At 40.5% G+C, this 19,819-nt stretch overlaps 2 protein-coding genes across 3 annotated transcripts; both read right to left on the bottom strand.

The window, feature by feature from the left end:
- Window positions 1–2,798: 2,798 nt before the first annotated feature.
- LOC113124734 (urea transporter 1-like) lies at window positions 2,799–5,233 on the bottom strand. Its single transcript, XM_026297814.1, has 9 exons — window positions 5,122–5,233; window positions 4,784–4,973; window positions 4,464–4,592; window positions 4,122–4,251; window positions 3,967–4,035; window positions 3,680–3,827; window positions 3,302–3,436; window positions 3,176–3,225; window positions 2,799–3,065 (listed from the first exon to the last, which is right to left on the bottom strand). The coding sequence occupies exons 1-9, from the start codon at window positions 5,231–5,233 to the stop codon at window positions 2,799–2,801; spliced, it is 1,230 nt and encodes a 409-aa protein (XP_026153599.1).
- A 1,813-nt stretch (window positions 5,234–7,046) lies between these two features.
- On the bottom strand, window positions 7,047–19,340 carry thbs4b (thrombospondin 4b). Of its 2 annotated transcripts, XM_026298200.2 has the most exons (22): window positions 19,037–19,340; window positions 16,044–16,241; window positions 15,093–15,343; window positions 14,847–14,949; window positions 14,596–14,678; window positions 14,441–14,492; window positions 14,167–14,318; window positions 13,321–13,458; window positions 13,101–13,178; window positions 12,837–12,989; window positions 12,618–12,722; window positions 12,423–12,530; window positions 11,625–11,784; window positions 10,833–10,951; window positions 10,699–10,751; window positions 10,390–10,583; window positions 9,788–9,966; window positions 9,528–9,576; window positions 9,217–9,413; window positions 8,889–9,061; window positions 8,525–8,664; window positions 7,047–7,986 (listed from the first exon to the last, which is right to left on the bottom strand). In XM_026298200.2, exons 1-22 carry the CDS (start codon window positions 19,113–19,115, stop codon window positions 7,928–7,930), a joined length of 2,823 nt encoding a protein of 940 aa, XP_026153985.1. In that variant the 5' UTR covers window positions 19,116–19,340; the 3' UTR covers window positions 7,047–7,927. The 2 variants fall into 2 exon arrangements, with proteins under 2 accessions (XP_026153985.1, XP_026153984.1); XM_026298199.2 differs by having other exon boundaries at window positions 12,423–12,722.
- Between the last annotated feature and the right edge of the window lie 479 nt (window positions 19,341–19,819).

The following is a 19,819-nucleotide window of genomic DNA, read 5'->3' as shown; positions in this document are numbered from 1 at the left end:
AAAATGCTACACTTCTCAAATTGATAATGTTCAATATCTACAATTAGGTCTAGAATACACTAATAAAGTGTAGTTTCAACTAAGCTGCTGTGTGAAACCCTTATGTTCCATAGTGAACATAAAGGCCATTTGTAATACAGCATTTAATTCTACAAAGCTTAGTAAAATATGAAATAAATACATCCCTGGGGCACGGAAACTAAAGACCATCCCAGGTGACAGAACATTTTAAAAATATCTCACAGACCCACATAATCTTGTGGATTGTATGAAGTCATTCTTTTGATGAAATGCAGCATGTCATTGAATGTTGCTTTTACTCCCATTGAAAAGGAGTCATCCTGTCTATTTAGAGATCATACTACACATACTACAAGATTACGACACAGAGCTGACAGTGCAGCCATGGATATGGAGATCAGTGTCACAGGGAGCGGACATACATGGCAATGCTTCCTCTGCTATGATGCTTCATGCATCCAATGGGGGATGGAATTTCCTGGGATTCTCCTTTCGTCTAACAGGAAACGGTAGACAAATTTGGTTCGAACATGTTGAACTAGGACTATTATGTATCAGATCTCAGTTCTTACATTCTATTCACAGCCTGAGCAGGATAGAGTGAATCAGAACAGCCTCTTTCACAATGTTCATTCTTCCTGCCCACGGGAACAGTCTGACTGTGTTTCTGGCCTGTTTTTCACACATTCACGCTCTCACTCTCTCATAGAAACACATACAGAAGTGCCTGTCAGTCTCGGAGAAAATAATGCTAATTAAAGTACCAAGCTGCGCTGACACTGTTATTGTTAGGCAGTGAGAGGGAGGACAGCTTACATGCAACCTAATGTTCTTGTAGTGTTGCATGCTGTTCTCGCATGTTCAGTACAAGCTGCAAGGAACAGCTACTGTTTCTACTTTTGTTTCTGCCCCAGTTTTTAACTGAAGGGTACAAACATATGTACTCTCTTGCTGTAAGGACTGCTGGTGTGGTGGAGGCATACAGTTCAGCTTCAGAGGCTTTAGGTTACACAATACAATGAAGGAAGGGGTACCGCGGTGGTTTAGTGGTTAAGATACTGATGATGGACTGCAGTGTCCCTGGTTTGAATCTCTTAATTATACTAACAATACAGAGTACATTAGGAAATTGTCCTCAATGGTAGATAATTGTGTCATTTTTACTGTTATCTTCTGTATGTTGGTCCAGAACCATTTTAACAACAGGTATAAAATACTTTGGCCTACATTCTCATATGAGACTTGCTGTTCTTCACTGACAGACACTGGAGCAGACCAACCGTTAGTCCCGAGATACAACTACCTGCTTTTTATTCTGCCTGTATGCGGGTGTACATGAGTGTAGTGAGGTTTCACAGGTTCAGCCCTGTCTCACTCTCCCCTGTAATGTTGTGTGTGCGCAGTGGGTGCAGCCTGCAGGGGACTCAAGAAGGTGAATCACACTGCTGTGAACACACAGCACTACCACTGGGGGACGTGACACCCACCTTATCTCACATAATCCCACTGCCAACACTTACCCCGTCCTTCAAAGGTCGCTGGATGAATCAACATTGTCTAAAAGGCCAAAGAGAAATCTACTGACTAAGGTCATTTTCAACTACAGGCACTATAGTTAGAACAAATACTCCTGGCAGCACTGAGGAAAGTTTCTCTCTGTAATGGTTTTGGAATATCAACTAGAAAACAATTTAATTTGAGTAGGCATTGCAAATGAAATGCAGAGAAAAAAACCCATTAGATATTAGATAAACATTCAAATTAAAAAATCAGTCATAACAAGTCATATCTTATCTCCAGGCAGAGATGTTCTCATTTTCAACTGATTCCCCTACCCTCGTCTCGCACCTTCTCCCCCAATGTACCACTGCTCCCACACATGTCTGGAAGTGTGACTGACTTCTATGCATCCTACTGGCTAGATTAAAGCCATGTGCACCAGATACACAGACAGGCAGATGGCAATAAAGACACACACAAACATAAAGTCATAAATCTAAATATAAATGCAGACACAGTCCCAGACAGAGCTCTATATTATTTATTAGCTGACATTTCGGAGAGAACAAAATCTTCTTGCTTAAGAGAAAAGGAGAAAAGCTGCCATCGAATGAAAAGATGAAGACAGAAGAAGAGAATGAGAGAACAGGTAATAGGAAGTTGTAGATGATCAAAAAGAGTTTATAAAAACACTGTGGGAGAGGTACAAGAACCCAAAAGAATAAACAATAGGACAGATTGGAGAACAGAAGGCTCTGATAGATTACTCCTGGCACGGAACAGGGTGTTTTTGGTAGGGGGGGCACTTTATGAGACCTCCCCTACAGCTCACTGTCTGCACTGATGAAATCCTCTGCTGCATTTTAAATAATCTCACAGCCACTTAAATTGTGCCGTTGAGAGAGGAAAGATGTTTCCTTAATTTGTGCTTTGTGGCTATTGTAAATAAATCATGCCAAGACAAGCTTTGCTTGCAAAGTAACACATTCAGTAACATAAATGTTATTACAAACAAACCCGGGCACTTAACCTCAGTATAGATTTACATGCATAGTTTCTATCTTTCCTTGGGAAGTGCTGCCCTCTGCTGTGTAGAATACATACACTGCAGAAGAAGATAGTTGCCATTTAGAAAACATTTCTTGCTACAATTTCAGACATTTTATATAACAAATATTATGTAAGAGAGGTTCTAACAAAATTATATGTTGGCATATTATTCCTACAATTGCATTCTTATAGAGATACATCTCAGGACAAAAGAGCATCTTTTCTCCTCAATCAGATTCACCACAGCCTCTGTCCCCTACCAGTTGGACATTGGGCCCTTGATTCTCCTTCAGCCCGGCCTCTTCTTGGCTGCTGCTCTGCTGCCTGTGCAGAGCTTTCTCTGAGGCCTTTAATTGTCTTTGGTAGCGCCGATTTTCCTCGGGGTAGGAGACCACAGACAGAGGCAGTCTGCAGATGGCTGGGATCTCAGATGAAATGAGGAGGAAGATGAGAGTCGACAGGCAGAAAGGCCATGTGCAGGCTGGTAATGCAAGCTGACAGGGGACATCATAGGAGAGCGCAGCATTACACATGATATGAGAGGCATCTGGGTGTTCAGATGACATTTATAGAGATTGACTTGGGAAGAAAGTTTTTTACTTACCATGGACATCAGTTTTGAGAAAGCTGAAGTCATGTAGGCACAGAAAAGTGCTGAAAGGAAGCAGAATTTCACATTTAAAATACAGATTTTGTTCTGCTAATAGAAGATACTGTTTGTTATTCTTACCACATATTAGAGCTAGTAGATGGGTTTGCCATGTTATGACATAGAAGACACCTCCAACAGCAATGCAGGATAGAGCACTGTTATATCCCCACAAGCCTGAGTAGATGTCCTTGTGTGGAGCTGCCAGAGCAAGTCCTGCACCACATATCATAGGACAGTACAATAATCTCCATGAAATGTGTTACTAAATTGAAAACAAGTACCGTGAAGCACATTTTAGAATTGAGTCAACATGCACAGTCTATAAAATGTTATTTGAGAAAACATGCCATGGTTCATTCACCATAATGCCAGGTTGCCCTTTGAAGAGGCAAAGCTCCCACTGTAGCTTCAGCAGACATTATGCATATTTCTATGCAAATGGGGGAGTCTTTTTACCTGACAACATGCCAGCAGCAGAGCCCAGCATGGCATGAAAACAGATAACTGGTGAGCAGAGCAGCAGGGCCAGAAGGATGAGACCTCCTGTCCAAGGACTATCACAACCGTACACCTGGCCAACCCCAACTGGCACCGACAAGAATAGCTGCAAAAGAAAAGCTTCTATTTACTTATAATTTTTAAAATGAATACTTTTTATTAAGGCGGTACATATTCCTCTGTAATAATTTGGACAGTGTTCAGTGTCTCAAAGGGCTGGCAAACCAATATCTTTCCAGTTATACCTGAGAGATACTGAGATTTTCCATGGAGTCATTCAGAGAGTGCAGATGGTTACTTGGCTGGATATCCAACTGAAATTGTGGATAAAGTGAGTGCAGATTAGTATGGTACATGTACATTCTTGTGTTTTTTTTAGTAGGACTGTAGGCTACTATACCTCTGGAAAGTAGGGGTGACTGGCTCCTGTAGCTGCAATATGTAGGTACATCAAAATATTAAAGGGAAAGGTGAATATTGGGAGGTCCCATTTGTTGGCAACTGAAGACAAAGCACTGGAGACCACTGGGCTGTGAAGAGAAGGAAACTGACTGCTGATTGGTTGGAAAGAAAAACCATAACATACCAACATTATAATCCCACCTTGATTGTTTGATTTATGGGTGGAAGTCTATGTAAGAATTCAAACTCCATGCATTTGTGTTTTTCCTGTTTATTGCACGCAATTAAAAAGTGTGTGCAATCAAGTGAGACAGATTACGTTTTAGAAGACAGCACTTACCACAACATGGACATGAAGATATTTGGCAGTAAAAGCCACCAGTACCAGCTTCCTTTGGCAGAGAAAACAGCCATCAGCATGCCAACCAAAGTCCCATTGTAGCCACATAAACCTGCTGATACAGCCTCCCTGAGGTGAATGTGACAGATGAAGCTGACATGAGCACAAAAAACAGTTAAATGAGAAACAAACTGTGAAAATAACACAGGGTGGAAGCTAAAGGAAGTGTAACCCCAGGGTATATAAGCAAGTGAAACAGTGATAAAGGATTCGCTGCAGGAGGAAAATACTCAAGTCAAATTAGGCGAAGGAGATCTGACCTGTTTTGTCCCAGCAAGATGGCAGATATAGTGGAGACAAGGGTACCCAGCAGCCCATTCAGAGCCCACCAAGGGCTCTGTAGCAAGAGGCCGGCTGTGATGAGGAGCCCGCTGAGAGGGTTGTTGACAAACATCACCTGGGCCACCGCTCGGAAAATCCAGTCCAGCAGCTGGATTACTACAGCTTGTCCTGTAGTAGATGCATAGGGAGGATCTTTATTATCTACAGTACATTACAAAAAGAAACTGAACCAATGTGAAATGTCATAATATTAAAATAAGATTCTTCCAAATTCACCACACTTGCACATTTTAATTAATTCAAGGCCATCACCTACTTTTCACCCATCGTCTACAGAGACCCATGTCCCCGGTGAAAAGCCCAACAGCTCTGAAGACAAAGGACTGAGCTGAAGCTTCTTCATGCAAAGGCTGGTTGTTGTTGTCCATATCTGCTGTCATTTGAGTTTATCATATTTGTTATTTTTGTATATCATACAACAAATTGTGCAAAACAGGTTTCACATAGTTCGCATGACTGTAGACTTTTCATAGTTCAATGGTTCATATATCTCGTTATATTTTCTATATGTTATATTATTTACCAATATACACGTCATATGACTTTTTCTCTCATCCCCATGATTTAAACCATGATGACATCAGATATTATCATCTACCCTTCCCATGGTACTTACAAATTACACACGTCAGCATCTTCCTGTGCACAAACTAATCAGTGTGGAAATGATTGCCTTCACTCCCTGAGGTGGAAACTGTTCTAACGGAGAAGTATGAACTAAAATCTCAACCTCACTGCCAGTTTGACAAATCATTTTCTTTTTTTATAACTTTTTGAAGGAGTGATCAAAGCAGATTTCTGGAAGAGTTTCCTACTGTTACCATCAACATCCTCAGTCACAGTTCTCTGCATGAAAGCCTGGGTGTGTTTATGTTGTTCAGTGAGCAGGGAACCTCTGATCTTTCAGCTCTGCTGGTAGCCGCTTTCCTTCTGTACTTCCTAACAGTCAAATATGGAAACTACTGACAAACACTCTGCAATAACTTTCCTGGAAAAAGCTGCATCATCAAATATAAAATGATCAATAGTCTCTTATAAATGTATCTAATTAAAACTGTGTCCAGCACTAATTCAAACTTGGCACTGTTATCTTCAAACCATTATTACAGATTTATAAAAATTCATTATTGTTTCGTTTTATTCATATTTATTTCCCAGCTTGGGTCTTTTGAGTCTTGAGTCATTCTGCAGATTGATGCTGTGATTATAAAGTGTGGTCCTGCACAATAACTCCTGAATACCCAGGTGCAGGGTTGATGCCTGTTCATTCGTATTATGATGAAAATAACTTGTTGACTCTGTGTTCAACTGTGATTTTCCAATGAAACATAAACATTTTAATATTTATATTTTGTCAGTGAGCTAACAAATCAATGAATCAGTCAACAGATAAAAAAATGCAATTCTGGCTAAAACATAGTGGAGCCCAGGAAAGGTTTATGTTTGTGAAGAGGTTAAAAATCAGTGTGCGCTTCCATTAACCAGCAAAAATCTTCTGGAAGTATGAAAAAATGTAGAGTGAGTGAACACTGTTGTTATCAAATTTCCTGATTACATTTTATTATTGTTGAATAAAACAATAACACGTTAAGCAAGAGGAGCCACATTGCATCTGTCTGTTCATTTAGAGATAACTTCTTACATAATTATAAATTAAAGGTATTTTTCTTACCTCTCTGAATTGAAGATAAATCTGTTCTACCACCTTCCAGCTAGGTAAATGAAAGAATACATACATATTTAATAAAAAAAAGCATAGAAAGCAATCTGCATGTTGTTATGTATCCTAAAGCCTGAAAAAAAACTTTATCCTCGCCTGTTTTCTGGAGGACCCCTGCCTGGAGTAAAGAACGAAATCTCTCTCTTCATCTCAGCAGCTAATCAGGGCCAAGAATGTTCTTATTAGGGAAATATTTCCGGCTCAAGCAAAACAGAACCCTTTGTTTCCGGAGTTTCAGATCCTTATAAGGAGAATGTGCCAATTACATAAGGAAGTTGGAGAGTCTGTGTGTCCTTTGGGTGGTTTGTGGCAGTATGCAAGTATGTGACTTTTGGAAATTTTGAATAAACAGTGTATGACACAAAACACACCAAACCATCAAAATATGTAATTGCAAAACATGAGATGAAGTCTGTCAATATAGCCTTTCGAAAATAAATTAACACAACCGTTCATTTAAATATATTTTAAAGCCCTTTATTTGGAGACCAGGTTCAGGACTACAATGATCAAAAAATCAAGATCTCACAGAGCAAATGATGGAAGGATAAAACAAAGCTACACTGTGCACTGAGCTTAAGTTAATCATCTGTGGTACATGGCACAAGGAAGAATATAAAATAAGAAATATAAAATCTGGTCTGTTCATTAGCTCCACAAAAGGAGTAAAAATATCATGCTGATAGTTTAAACACAATACATGGCTGAAACAATACCATGTTCAAAACACAGTATACGAAACATCAGTATAAAGTTGATCCCCAGCTGGTCTTTTTCTAGTAAACAGCGTTATAATACCAGATGTGGGCTAAAATATTATCAGTAACCACCATTAAGAAGCAAAATATTGTTCTTGTAAATGATGCTTGCTTTATTTTGAACATGTTTAATTTATGTAAAAAAAGCTAAAAGAAAAACAAGCAAATAAGTAAGAAACTAGGGGATGTGGGGGGCTGCTTGTGCTAAAATTATATGCAGTGATGGGACTAAGTCAAATGTCCATGAATATCATTGTTCTGTTGTGTCACGTTATCTTAGGTTTCTTTTATACGCATATCTTGTCATGTTGCATCATGTTTAGTAAAAGTAAATATAAATTACAACAATTATCATAATAGCTGGAGTCTTCAGGTGATGATTAAACAAAAAGACAACTGGGAAAAGAAACCATGATACTGTGCACATACAGTATAAAGATTCTGATCACATATGCACAGAAGCTGTACACATCAGTACACAGACAACAGACAGACATCTACTCTCTCTCACACACAGACAGACACACCTACACACAGAATTCTTCGGAGATCTGGTGTCTTTAGAGATGTTTTTCATCTTGGCTTTAGAGCGAGTCAACTCCATGCTGAGTGCTGAACTCTTGGAAATCCTCAGGGATGGTGTCTGGGGACCAGATAAGTCAGGTATCATGAGACAAGCTCAAGGTCTCAAACCAAGTGAAGCCAAACCAATTTGATTTGCTGAGGTGATCTTGCTTTTTTCTTCTTGCAACAAGAAGATACCAACTAATAATGACAGGAACCTACAGCCATGGACGCCAAGTCTTTGTGAGGCTGTACTAGTGGTGCTTATATATTCAAAATAGCAATACTAACATGCTCATGTTTATAATGTTTAACATGATCACCATCTTAGTTTACCATGTTTACATGCTAACATATGCTATTTAGCACCAGCTGAAAATGTTAGTTTTGTGAGTATTTTGTTGTACACAAACAAGCTAAATTTTTGCCTGGATGATGGTGTTAGATGAAAAATTAAACAATGACCAAAATGACTGCATAATTTTCATTTAATTGTTAGTCTAGACCACTGCCTGATGTTGCCATCCTTAGAGACACACCTGAGATGCTGTATTGAGATCATCAAATCATAATAATGCATGAATATAATGGGCAGATTTGATGAAGTGATTTCTTACCATTGCAACGATATTTCAAGTTGGACCAGATGATGTTTTCTTGAGAGAAACAGAACACACCAAGTCGTCCTCCTCTCATAGTTGTGTCAATATTTACACCAGAGTCTGCAACCAGCTCAGTTCCCTCATAAAACCGCACCCTAAAAAAACACCAAAGAGGATTTTAAAATTTTTTGTGATCTCTGAACTCAGACTTTTTATGGGCATCTATAATCAAAACCTGCAGTTTGATATTAATCTACATATGCAATAACAAGCAAATTTGAGCGTTAGGGTTGCAAATAAGCAACACCGAGATGATTCGGATTGCCAGATCGGCATTAAACAAATGCATAGACAAATATCTGAGACATGTTTTTCATACCTGATGTATCCAACCTGTGGGCGGTGCTGGAGGTACCAACGGTAGGACACCTTGTCCTTCCAGCCTACATTTCTTGGATCCTTCCACAGGAGACGCACCTGGTCATTGGTGTCTCCTGTGTGCCACAGTGAGTTTCTTAAGTGCTCCCCGGGCCCTGATCTAGACTTCACAGCCTGCCAAAAGACATAGGCAGACACAGAGAAGTGAAGGGGGATGTGAAAGCTGACAGACAAGAGAAAGACAGAAATGCTAAAAATGTGTCAAGGGATAAAAATAGAATGAGTGTGAATCTGCTCCCGGGGATTTGTGACATGATGTGTCTTTTTACCTTAAGCTGGATACCAGGCTCAGCCACAGCTCTGAAGGGTGTCGCCTGCCAGTATGTCTGTTCAGTCTGCTTCCACATCACCACATAGAAAGAAGATGAGTCCTGGTAGCCAAAGATGAAGCCGGCGTAATCATCATCAGTCACTGTATTCACATGAAACGTCCCCTCGAAGTCTACTCCATTGAAAGCAGTGTAACCTGCCAACAGGAAATGTCAGGAAAATGTTATTTATCTTCAGATGTTTGTTGTTTTTTTTTTGGAGAACATCATGTGTCTTAGTGACTGACACTCTGAGAAGAATTACACCTTACCAACAGCAAGTCCTGGGTCACTATTCATGGTCTGAACAATTTCCATTCCCTGTGTGGTGACAGTGAAGTTATGGATCAGACAACTAAACAATCAAAGTCTCTAAGCTCATAATTCTCTTTAGGTTTATCACAAAGGACAACAGCTCTCTATATGTGGTCATTTGATACATCATTATTAAATAAAATATTGATTACAGCAGCTTTAATGCAGTGACTGTATGGTACATAAAAATGAAAGTTTCAGCACTCTGTGATCTCACCTGGTTCAAAACAATCCAGTTGGGATCAATCTGAGCGTCCCCCTCAGGGTCCAGCACGACTGTCTGAAAGGCTCTGAAGTCCGTCAAGGTAATCTCAGCATTCTCAGGACAGCTGTCAATCCTGTCAATGACTTTGTCCTGGTCAAAGTCAGACTCACACACATCTCCGACTCCATCATCTGAGGGACAACAGTGAAGGTATTTAGACTAATCTCTCTGGATTATAGTTTTATGGTGAGGTTATAGAATGCAGACATTGATCAGCTCAAAGCAGAGTGTTTTCCGTCTTCTCACAATGAAGAGATTTTAGATTTGATGAAGAGATTTGCCTTCAAAATGTCGAAAAGCCCTGCTTCCGCTTGTCTTTGTGCACAGCTACAAGGTCTGAATATAAAACATCCCAAACCACATCTGAAGAACAGATGATACTGTACCTATTCTAAAAATAATAAGGCTGTACTGTATGCTGTATTTTTTTTTTACTTTCATGGACTTGGATTGGCGCTTTCTCTGGTGTGCTTTCAAAGTTAGAAATGGATAAGTTCTGGAAGAATTTGGGCCCTGAGATGAAACTATGAACATGCTCAGTATTTGAGACTCACTGTTGTCATCAATCTGGTCAGGGTTTGGTACGAGACGGCAGTTGTCTGGTCCGGGTGGTTTAACATCCGGGATCCCATCATTGTCGTCATCATCATCACACTCATCACCCACCCCGTCTTTGTCAGTGTCCAGCTGCGAGCTATTGATCACGAATGGGCAATTGTCCTTGGTATCCTGGTGACCGTCGCCATCACTACAGGGGAAATGACACGTTCACATGACGTAAATTAAAGATGTAGTAGCAAATTAGTACAAGTGGGAAAAACATCAGATACTTAACAGCACAGAGACTGGGACAGTATAATTACCTGTCTTGGTTTGTGTCACAGGAGTCTCCAACCAGGTCATTATCAATATCAGACTGAAACAAGAGCAGAGAGTTCATTGAAAACAACATATTCCACTGTCTGCCTGTCTGTCTATCTATCTGGATCTGTCTAACCTGGTTTGGATTGGGAATATCAGGGCAGCTGTCACAGACATCTCCCACTCCATCTCCATCACGGTCCTGCTGGTCTCTGTTCTGGACACGCTGACAGTTGTCCAGGAAGTTCTTTAGACCTGTTTGAGATGGTAATTTGTCACTTTTTATTAACATTTTACAGTTACTGAATTCAATTCATTTGACTAATGTAAATTAGATTTTGATTTTCGTATACAAAATCAAAGTGATATATCAAAAACAAGCACAATATTCTACTAGCATGAGATCAGTTCTACAGCATGCTGTTTGCAGTTTCACCACTAGGTTGCACTGTTGCATTTGCCATGGAGGTGAACTCTAGTTAGTGTGCAGAAGCTGTTTTTTATTCATCACAGGGAGGCAGCAGCAGTACCACAAATGCATAAAGGTCAAGCAGCATCCATAGAAAAAAAACATCTTCACTCCTGTGGGAGGGTTTTGAGGTGTAATCAGACTGGTGACTGATCAAAGTGTGTGTTCGCCCTGGGGTTTGACTGCTATTGGCTTGACTCTTATTTATATATCTTTTTTTTTTTTGCTGTGCTGTTTCTCAGGGCTCAGCTAGCTTATAAAAGTGTCCATACTACTACACAGTGATATATTTCTACAACGTGATTTAGAGAGTTATGTGCAGTGTTTCTTGTATAATTTAGACATGGAACAACATAGGAAGGAGGCAACTGAGTAATAAGTCAGAAAAGTGAGTGCCTTCAGTGAAGCTGGTTATATAACTATGAGCGTCAGTAGTAGTGATGTAATTTCTCTCCATACCATCTCCATCCATGTCGTCATCACAAGCATCCCCTCTGCCATCGCCGTCAGTGTCCCTCTGGTCAGCGTTCTCCATTATGCGACAGTTGTCACAGGCATCGCCGTGGCTGTCCTTATCACTGTTCTTCTGGTCCACGTTAGGCTTTAACCAGCAGTTGTCCTGAGGCAGAGACACAAAAAGGTCTCATTCACGTTGTGTGTATTTGTGTCAGTGGAAAATCTTGTGTGTGTTTGGTTATCTACAAAAATGAACCCTGGCAAAAAAAAAAAAAAAAAAGTTTGTTTGCATGTGAGATAATTAGAGGCTGATGGTGTAAAGCCCATGTGCCTAAGAGCTAATGGTATTAGTTGACTAATTCATTAGTCAATTAAAAAAACAGATGTGGTTATTGATTAATTCATTAAACGCATGTTTCTATGGGTTAAAGAAATAAGATAAAACATTAATGAGCACTGAAGGTCTGGTGGACAGTTTTTTTTACAATTCCCTAAACAACTGACAAAAAGAAGGTCTGAAGAACAAAAGTTGAAAAAGAAGGACTTTGCTCCAGCCAGGTTGAAGAACATAGATGCTGCTTTCCAACAATGGAAAGAGCTCCAGGATTTGAAAGGCATGAGGTGGGAAAAATGTTTGTTTAGTATGTTCCACTAAAGAAAAGGTTGATTGTGAATTTAATCTCTCTAATAGCTTTTGGTTTTGTTATCAGGTAATACAAGCAATATGAAGTGAGTTAATAAGAAAATAATAATTAGTTGCTGTCCCTACGTGCGTGAATTTGTTAAAATATCTCCACCAACCTGTTCGTTTGGAATACCATCGCCATCTGCATCGCTGTCACAGGCGTCTCCCTGACCATCTCTATCTGCGTCCTCTTGACCAGAGTTGGGAACATATATGCAGTTGTCCTGTGAAGAGATGTCACAGTGCATGAATGAAAAAAGCCTGCTTATCACAGAAAAGTTACATTTGCTGAGAGTGTGCACTTGTCTTACCTTTCTGCAGGTTGCATCCTTGCATTTGAGTTTCTCATCCGGGTATCCATCAATGTCGGTATCCTTCCCACACAAGTACCCGTTACCGGCCCAACCAATTCCACACTGACAAGACAGATCAAACTCTTCAGAAAATCACACAGCAAGTAAATGGACTTGTGCTTATATATAGTATGTGTGCAGGCAGTATAGAAGTGTGTGAGTGGTGTGAAATCCTACTTGACAAGAGATTGACTCATCTCTTTCTAAAACACAATTGGCGTTGATGTCACAGGGGTTGGTGAGGCTGTTGCCGCAGCTGATCTCCGGCTTACAACCCTTCACCTGATCTCCTGTGAAACCTGGCTTACAGCTGCCACAGTGGTAGGAGCCCTGTGCAGGAATGAGGAGAGCTGATCATGAGCTTCTTTAGACAGAAACTGGAAAGCCACTCAAATGACCAGATTACCATAGTGGCCAGATAATGTGTTTGAGTAAGCTTACCATAGAGTTATGACAGACTGAGTTAGCAGCGCAGCCACCGTTGTCAGGTCCTTTGCATTCGTCAATGTCGTCACAAACCTGAGTTGTGCAAAATGAGTCTAATGTAAGATGTGATGTTTTCTATGATAATTTACCTTTATGCTGCAATTTCTGTGCATCCCTTTTTATATATCTGCTTTCATTTTGTTGGTTTTGTCCTACCTATTCTATCCACTCTCACCTGTTTGTTAGTCTGGGCAAACAAAATGCCCACACCCTCCACTGGCAGGCCGGTGTAGCCCAGCGGACAGACGTCGCATCGGAAACCTGGGGCGGTATTCACGCACTTCACTCCAGGGAAGCAGGGGTTAAACTGGCACTGTAGAAAGCAGGACATGAGCTCTGCTGAAGCTGTAAAATGTATGTGGTTCTCACAGGGCTTCACCCCAAAAGCTTTTAGGTTTGATGACACTTTTGCTCATGCAAAAAAGAGAATGCTGAAGATCCTGGTCCTTAGATAAAAGGTCAGTGCAAACACAAAAAGACAGACAGGCAAATACACACACACACACACACACACACACACACACATTCTCCCATCCTTATGAGGACAGCAGAAGATTATATACAGACAGTACTGTACATCGCAAAAGGTTGCTTAATGTACTGTATGTGCCAAATGGATGTAAGGTGTAATTTGTAGTTGAAGGATACCCCCTCAGGCATCCTTTCAGTTTACACTGGAGGTAAGGGCTAGATTTAATAAGATAGCTGACCTTTTTTCATTTGGATTCCAGACTAGAATATGAACTTGCTGCTATACAGTGACCTGGGAATCTATACAGAGTATATCATTTTTTTGTCAGTCTAGACCAGCTTTACCTACCTACCATTTAACCTTATATTAACTATAATAATCTTAACCATGATTCTAAGTTCTAGCCCCAAAATACAAGTCATTAAGAGTAGACCAGGGCTCATGGCCACAGTTTGTAAAAAAGTCCTTACTCTGCAGCCAAGTCCTGAATAAATAGTACATTAATTCTCACAAGCGTAGAAACACATGCACACAGACACTGGGTCTTACCTCATCCACATCATCACAATTAAAACCATCCCCTGTGTAGCCATCAGGACAGGGTCCACACTCAACACCATCTGCTGTCTCAATACACATATCATCACGAAAACAGACACCTGGGGCACACCTTGGTTTTACCACCTCACTTCCACCTAGACCTTTAAATAACAGAGGAAAATGTATTTTTTAAAATTTGGCCTTTTATTTTGATTTTGAAAATTAGCCAGTAAGTGTCATATCTACTGTTGAGTGACATGACAGTTTTGGGAAATCATCTTACCGCACGCCTGACACTCTGAGATAGTATTTCTGAGAAATGAGGTCTCTTTGACCTATAAAAGAGACCAAAACAAACAAGTTTAGAGGCAGGTAGCCAGAAGGGAAGGAGTGAGGAAGAAGTGAAGTTGTCTCAGAGGAGCTGTCAGAGGTATTTACCTGCTGGATGAGAACGTCTTTCAGCTCATTTATTACTTTAGTTAACTCCAACATTTGATTGGACAGCTGCTTTGTGTTGACCCCTAGAAGAAAGAGACCGTTTGTTTGAGTGAAGCAGAGGTAACTCTCTGAGCCTGCCCCACAAGTGACTCTGACAAACACTGACTGCTGTTTTCCTACCGCTGGGATTATTTTCCTGCGAAACATTTGGCGGTCTCCATGGAAGTTTACTTTCACAGAAAAAGTCTTACCCAGAGTTTGGACGGAGTCTCTCTGTTGGAAATGGCAGTCTTGTAATGAAGCAACATTCTCAAATGAGTCTCCAACCACAAGCTTGAGCTCATTCAAACTCTCCTGTTACAATAAAACAAATCAAATGGACAATTAAGCCATCTGGATACATCCAGATCATCATTACATCCAGATCACCATTATTACATCCATTATTGAGACAGAAGAATATTCATTATTGTATGGAAATATTTCAAGTGAGGTACCTGTTCTCTAGGTTGCATGGTCTTTAGCTCCACCATACCATAGCCCGCTGGCAAACCCTGGAAGGCAGCAGGGAGATCCCTGACTGTCTCGACCAGCCTGCAGTCCAGATGCAGCTCCACCCCACCTGGCCCCTGCTGCTGCAGCCCCTTCAGGTGGAACAATAGTCTGTGCTGTTGGCCGTCTGCCAGCACCACATTGTTGAAGGTTACTGAGCTCGTCCTCTTGTCACTCCGCAGGTAGCGTAACACAGCTATGAGAGAACAGACCAGGGGAAGAGGAAGCAGTGGTAGCAAAGAATACACAACATGGGGAATACAGAGAAAGGTTTGTAAGGTGCCTTTACTGTATGAGCTTATTTATACAAATAACAACCAGACTGATGGTTATGTGAGGCTGCAGTTGGACACGATAGTGAATCAGTATGCTAACATGATCACTATGGTAAAGCTAAGCATAGGTAAGAGTAATATTTACCATATTCACCAGCAAAAAGTACAACTGAGTGAATTATTAGTAAGTGTCTGAAATCATTATTGAATGTGCATTTTATAGGGAGCAGAGTGATTTTGAAAGAGTGATTTTGAACACAGCTGAATATTCTCTCTCCTTTTCTCGTTGTTTTAGTGTCCTTCAAATCCTGAGGGAAGTATTTGTGCTTCAGCCGTTAGGTGCTCCACTATGTTCACCAGTTAGTGCTCACTTTGGTGGTTGGTGCTGGGAGTTCATCAGAGGTTTTTTGTTAAATACACCTGCCTGCTCTGACTGGAGACAAGATTGTTGAGAGCAGTGAAGGTGAAGCCAAAACAATAAGCTGAAAGAGCTAAAGCTTTCTGTATATCCAGTGGGAAGCGGCAGAATAATTCTCTGTGGAGTCCCCACTATACAGGCCCTTTCACATTACACACAGCCATTTATTCCACTGTATTAGAGACTCTTCCACACTCTCCTACCTTTGTTGAGCTTCCCCATCACAGTAAACTCAAAGTACTTGCTGTTGTCCATTGGGTTGTACAGGCCAAACACTGTGGTTCCAGTCTTGGGTTGCAACTTGAAGGAGGTGAGGATAAAAGCCTCATTCACCCCTTGCTCAGCCAGACCCCCCTGCAGCAAGTCTGGCAGGCAATCAGGGGAGGTGAGCAGATCATAAACTGTTGACAAGAACAGGAAAGCAAGGAGTAGTGAAGCACATGAGTAATGGATGATGAGATATGAATATTTACAAGTTGCAGCTGTGCTCCTATCATAGAGTAAACACATCCGAGCTGACAAGAAGATGATTATGAAGCTGCCCCAGTGTTTGTTGCTCTTGTGAGACGCTGTGTCAGTCACTACAAGCTTGGCAGGAAAATTTGGCTCAGAAAAATCACAAGGACACTGGTATTTTTTTTTTATTGTTATTTTTTGTTAGATCTGTATTAAGGCTGCTCATTATTTCCTACAAGCAGAAGTATGGCAGAGTTTAGACATATCTAGTGATAGGCTGTTTAGTGGGAGTGAAATGCCAGAGAGACTCTGTATACTTGTGCTCATTGTTAGTGTCTTCTTTTAATAAAGTAACTTGGGAGCTGGGCAAGCCAAAAGAGGATGTGCAGTGAATCTCTAGTTCTCCATCTGCACACATAATGAATACAAAAGTCCCCTAAAAACAGTCTGCAAGGCCCTCTATCGTGAGTGTGCAAAATTGCTCCCAAATGCTCACAGAGACTTTCTGTTGTCAGCCAAGATTGCCAAGCATGAGCCCCAGATGAGATCGCTCCTTCATTCTTGTATCCCTCTCTTCTGCCTATGGTCCCTTGAGTTTTACCCACCACATGGTATATTTCAACACAACATGGGGATTTTAAAAATGCTTGCAGTTAAATGTGAAAATACCTGCTTACATGGTGTTTTCACAGTCACAATTGCCAAGGTCACCTGGTGACTATTGCAAAACACACAAATCTGGTTTTGACTGACTGTGACTTGTTGTTCCATTAAATTGACAAAAGTCCAAAAGTGAACAAAACAACAAGAGAGAAAATGAATCTTTTTGCAACTTTGATATTTCTAGAGTCACTTTACAGAGACACTTACTTGTACAGAAAACTATTTCTGTATATATATGTTTCTGGCCTGAGGGCTTTGTGGGGGTTAGGGCTTGTCTTAGACCCCCTGATTAACCTCTGATTTCAAGCTTCATAAACCTAGTTCAACGACAACCATAAAGAATTCGAGTGCCTTGTCCTCTTCTTAACCCCAGCAAATAAATCTGACATGGTTCTATATAACTATAATATCTACAAATGGCTGACATTCTTTATTTTAATGTTTAATTAATGCCTCAGAGTTGAGGGTTTGTATTTAGGTAGCTGATTTACTGTAGAGTTCATGTCTAGAGGTAAATCATTATGAGTGATGAAGGAATTATATCTTCAATACTCATAACATAAACAGTGAAGTCATGGTTTTGCAGTAACAAGTTATGAAAACAAAACTGACTTTTCATCACTGTTTAAGTTAAGGTTGGTGTGTCCATAGACATGTATTTGTCTACACATTTAGCAGTTATGGAGAAATATTGTTTATTTAGAGTCATGTTTTTGACCACCTGATGAATATGAGTCCAATATTCATTCTCTTTTAGCTCTGATTTTGGTCTCTACCGTGCTTAAGGGCAATATCCAACTCTTTAACTGCTATAACAGCTAGGGTCTAACTGGGCCTAGGGCCTTTTTTATACAGAGATCATGGCAAACTGCTGTGGTGTTGACCTTTATTCAACACAGCATTTTTGATTTACACTAAACTAAAAAAGCCTAAAGCAACCAAATTATTGCTTGTGTTAATTCTAGCAAAAAACACAACACAGACCAACTCCATCCCCAAGCCCTGTTTCTACCTCATGCTGTTTATACAGGAGGCGGTCTGGACTTAACTCAACAGAAACACTACTTCTCCTTGCCGCATTTGTGTAGGGAGTATAAATTGAGTTTCGAATTTCAGTAATCTCAGCTCCCGGTGAAGTCATCCCTGAGTCATTAACATTGATTAGTAACCCCATTAACCTGGACTAGTTTTATACATAATATCAGACAGCTATGGTCAGAAGACTGTAGGGCTAAATGGGCACATTAAAGACATGTCATTAATCAGCTGGGAATATTTGAAAGAAGATGATAAACTATAAACACTAACATCTCAACAAGTCATCTGCAGCTCTGTGTTGTGTGCGACCTTAAAGAAATTTGTGCGTGACTGTGAGTGTGTGTCAGACAAAGAGAGTCTGTGTGTACAGTATGGGTGATTTGAAGTTCAATATGACGCCCAGATCTGATTATTCCCATGTGCGTGACTTAGCTGGGACATTGTTTGAATTAATGTGAGCCAGAAAGCTGAACCTCCTGAGTTGAAGCAATCACAGCAGATCTGACTGCGTAGATATGAAAAAAATCAGGGTGACTTTATTTCAGCAGAAGGATGGTGGACTTAAAAGTATTTTTGTCTGTCCCCCTGCGACAAACAACAATGCATCTGACTCATTTAGAAATGATGGGGATATTTAACTTTTTTTTTTCATACTTCAATGACTATCAGAGAGCATGTCTAATCCTTTGTGTTCTTTGGGTCTGCATATGATATTCTCTTTCACAGTGTCTGCTTTATCCATTATGCATTGAACTCAGACATAGTGTGTTAAGACACCCAGTGGTGGAGCCATTAAATCTTTTTTGACAGGTAATGAAAATGGAGGATTGCATCACAGACAGGATGTCAGAAAAATGAATTCAAATAAAATCAAAGCCATCTTTGTGTGTGCTACAGTTTAAATAGAGAATCTAAAGAGATCATACTCTGCTTCTTTAGTCAACCACATCAACAGTTGTATTTGTCAATCAATGTTATGCAGTTTGTAAAAACCATAATGACATTTAAATAACTGATATAAAGTGCAAGTAACACTTACCCAAAGCCTGGGCTTCCACGTGTAAGTGCAGGTTTAATAGTAGCTGTGAGGCCAGCATCAGCGCTGTCCACACACCCATTTTGTCCTTCCAACTGGTCCCAGATCAGCAGTTTGTGTGCAGTGACTTATCAGTATGTGACACAGTGTCAATTTCCTGTATATCTGTGCCTGTTGTGAGTGGTGTGTTTGTGTCCTTGCCTCTTTTTTTGAATCAGAGGTGAGGCAAGGCTCTGATGTTGAGCCTAATAGAAGCTGCTGATAGTTTGTGTGTGTATGTGTGTGAAAGTGAAGAAAGAATTGCAGGAGCCTTACTGAGGGAGGAGCATCAGGGCCAGAACCTGCTTTTTAAAACCTTCCTCAGACGGCCCCATGCATAGAAGGAGTGACCTGGGGAAACTTTATTGCATTGGTTCCTGCTGACTATTACCATTTCCCACAGGCATTTACACCAATGTATTGTACATGAGCAGCTTCTAGTCCAGTTCAGGAACCCATGTTTGGCCAAATGATGTTTCATCCTGAACAAGTATACTGTAGTTTTCCCATCTCCAGCAAATAGACCTCTGGTATGTTTTTTTCACACTCTGCCTGAAGCACAGAGCGATTATTGCACTTTTCTTCCATGGATCATATGTGACACCTTTCCTATGTGCCCTTGTTCCCCTCTATTGCCCCATTCAAAGTCAGGAAATGAGCCTGCGTCTTAATAAGCCATGTTAACTGGGCAGCAGTGCTTGCAGCAGAGGCTGCTGGATCACATGCCCTGCAGGTCGTCAGTATGTC

Source organism: Mastacembelus armatus, chromosome 12 (genome assembly GCF_900324485.2).
Source record: "Mastacembelus armatus chromosome 12, fMasArm1.2, whole genome shotgun sequence".
Classification (NCBI taxonomy): Eukaryota; Metazoa; Chordata; class Actinopteri; order Synbranchiformes; family Mastacembelidae; genus Mastacembelus; species Mastacembelus armatus.
Note: the sequence above shows the minus strand (reverse complement) of the source record. Positions and strands in the feature narration are given on the sequence as shown.

Excerpts from the sequence above, each read along its gene's own strand:
- thbs4b (XM_026298199.2), bottom strand. The coding sequence starts at position 19,115 with ATGGGTGTGTGGACAGCGCTGATGCTGGCCTCACAGCTACTATTAAAC. Across the intron at positions 12,723-12,836 it reads ATGAGTCAATCTCTTGTCAA|TGTGGAATTGGTTGGGCCGG; the intron begins GTAGGATTTCAC and ends CTGTCTTGTCAG. Across the intron at positions 10,752-10,832 it reads ATATTCCCAATCCAAACCAG|TCTGATATTGATAATGACCT; the intron begins GTTAGACAGATC and ends CTCTTGTTTCAG.
- LOC113124734 (XM_026297814.1), bottom strand. The coding sequence starts at position 5,233 with ATGGACAACAACAACCAGCCTTTGCATGAAGAAGCTTCAGCTCAGTCC. Across the intron at positions 4,252-4,463 it reads ATCTTCATGTCCATGTTGTG|CCCAGTGGTCTCCAGTGCTT; the intron begins GTAAGTGCTGTC and ends TTCTCTTCACAG. Across the intron at positions 3,066-3,175 it reads TCTCAAAACTGATGTCCATG|CTTGCATTACCAGCCTGCAC; the intron begins GTAAGTAAAAAA and ends GTCCCCTGTCAG.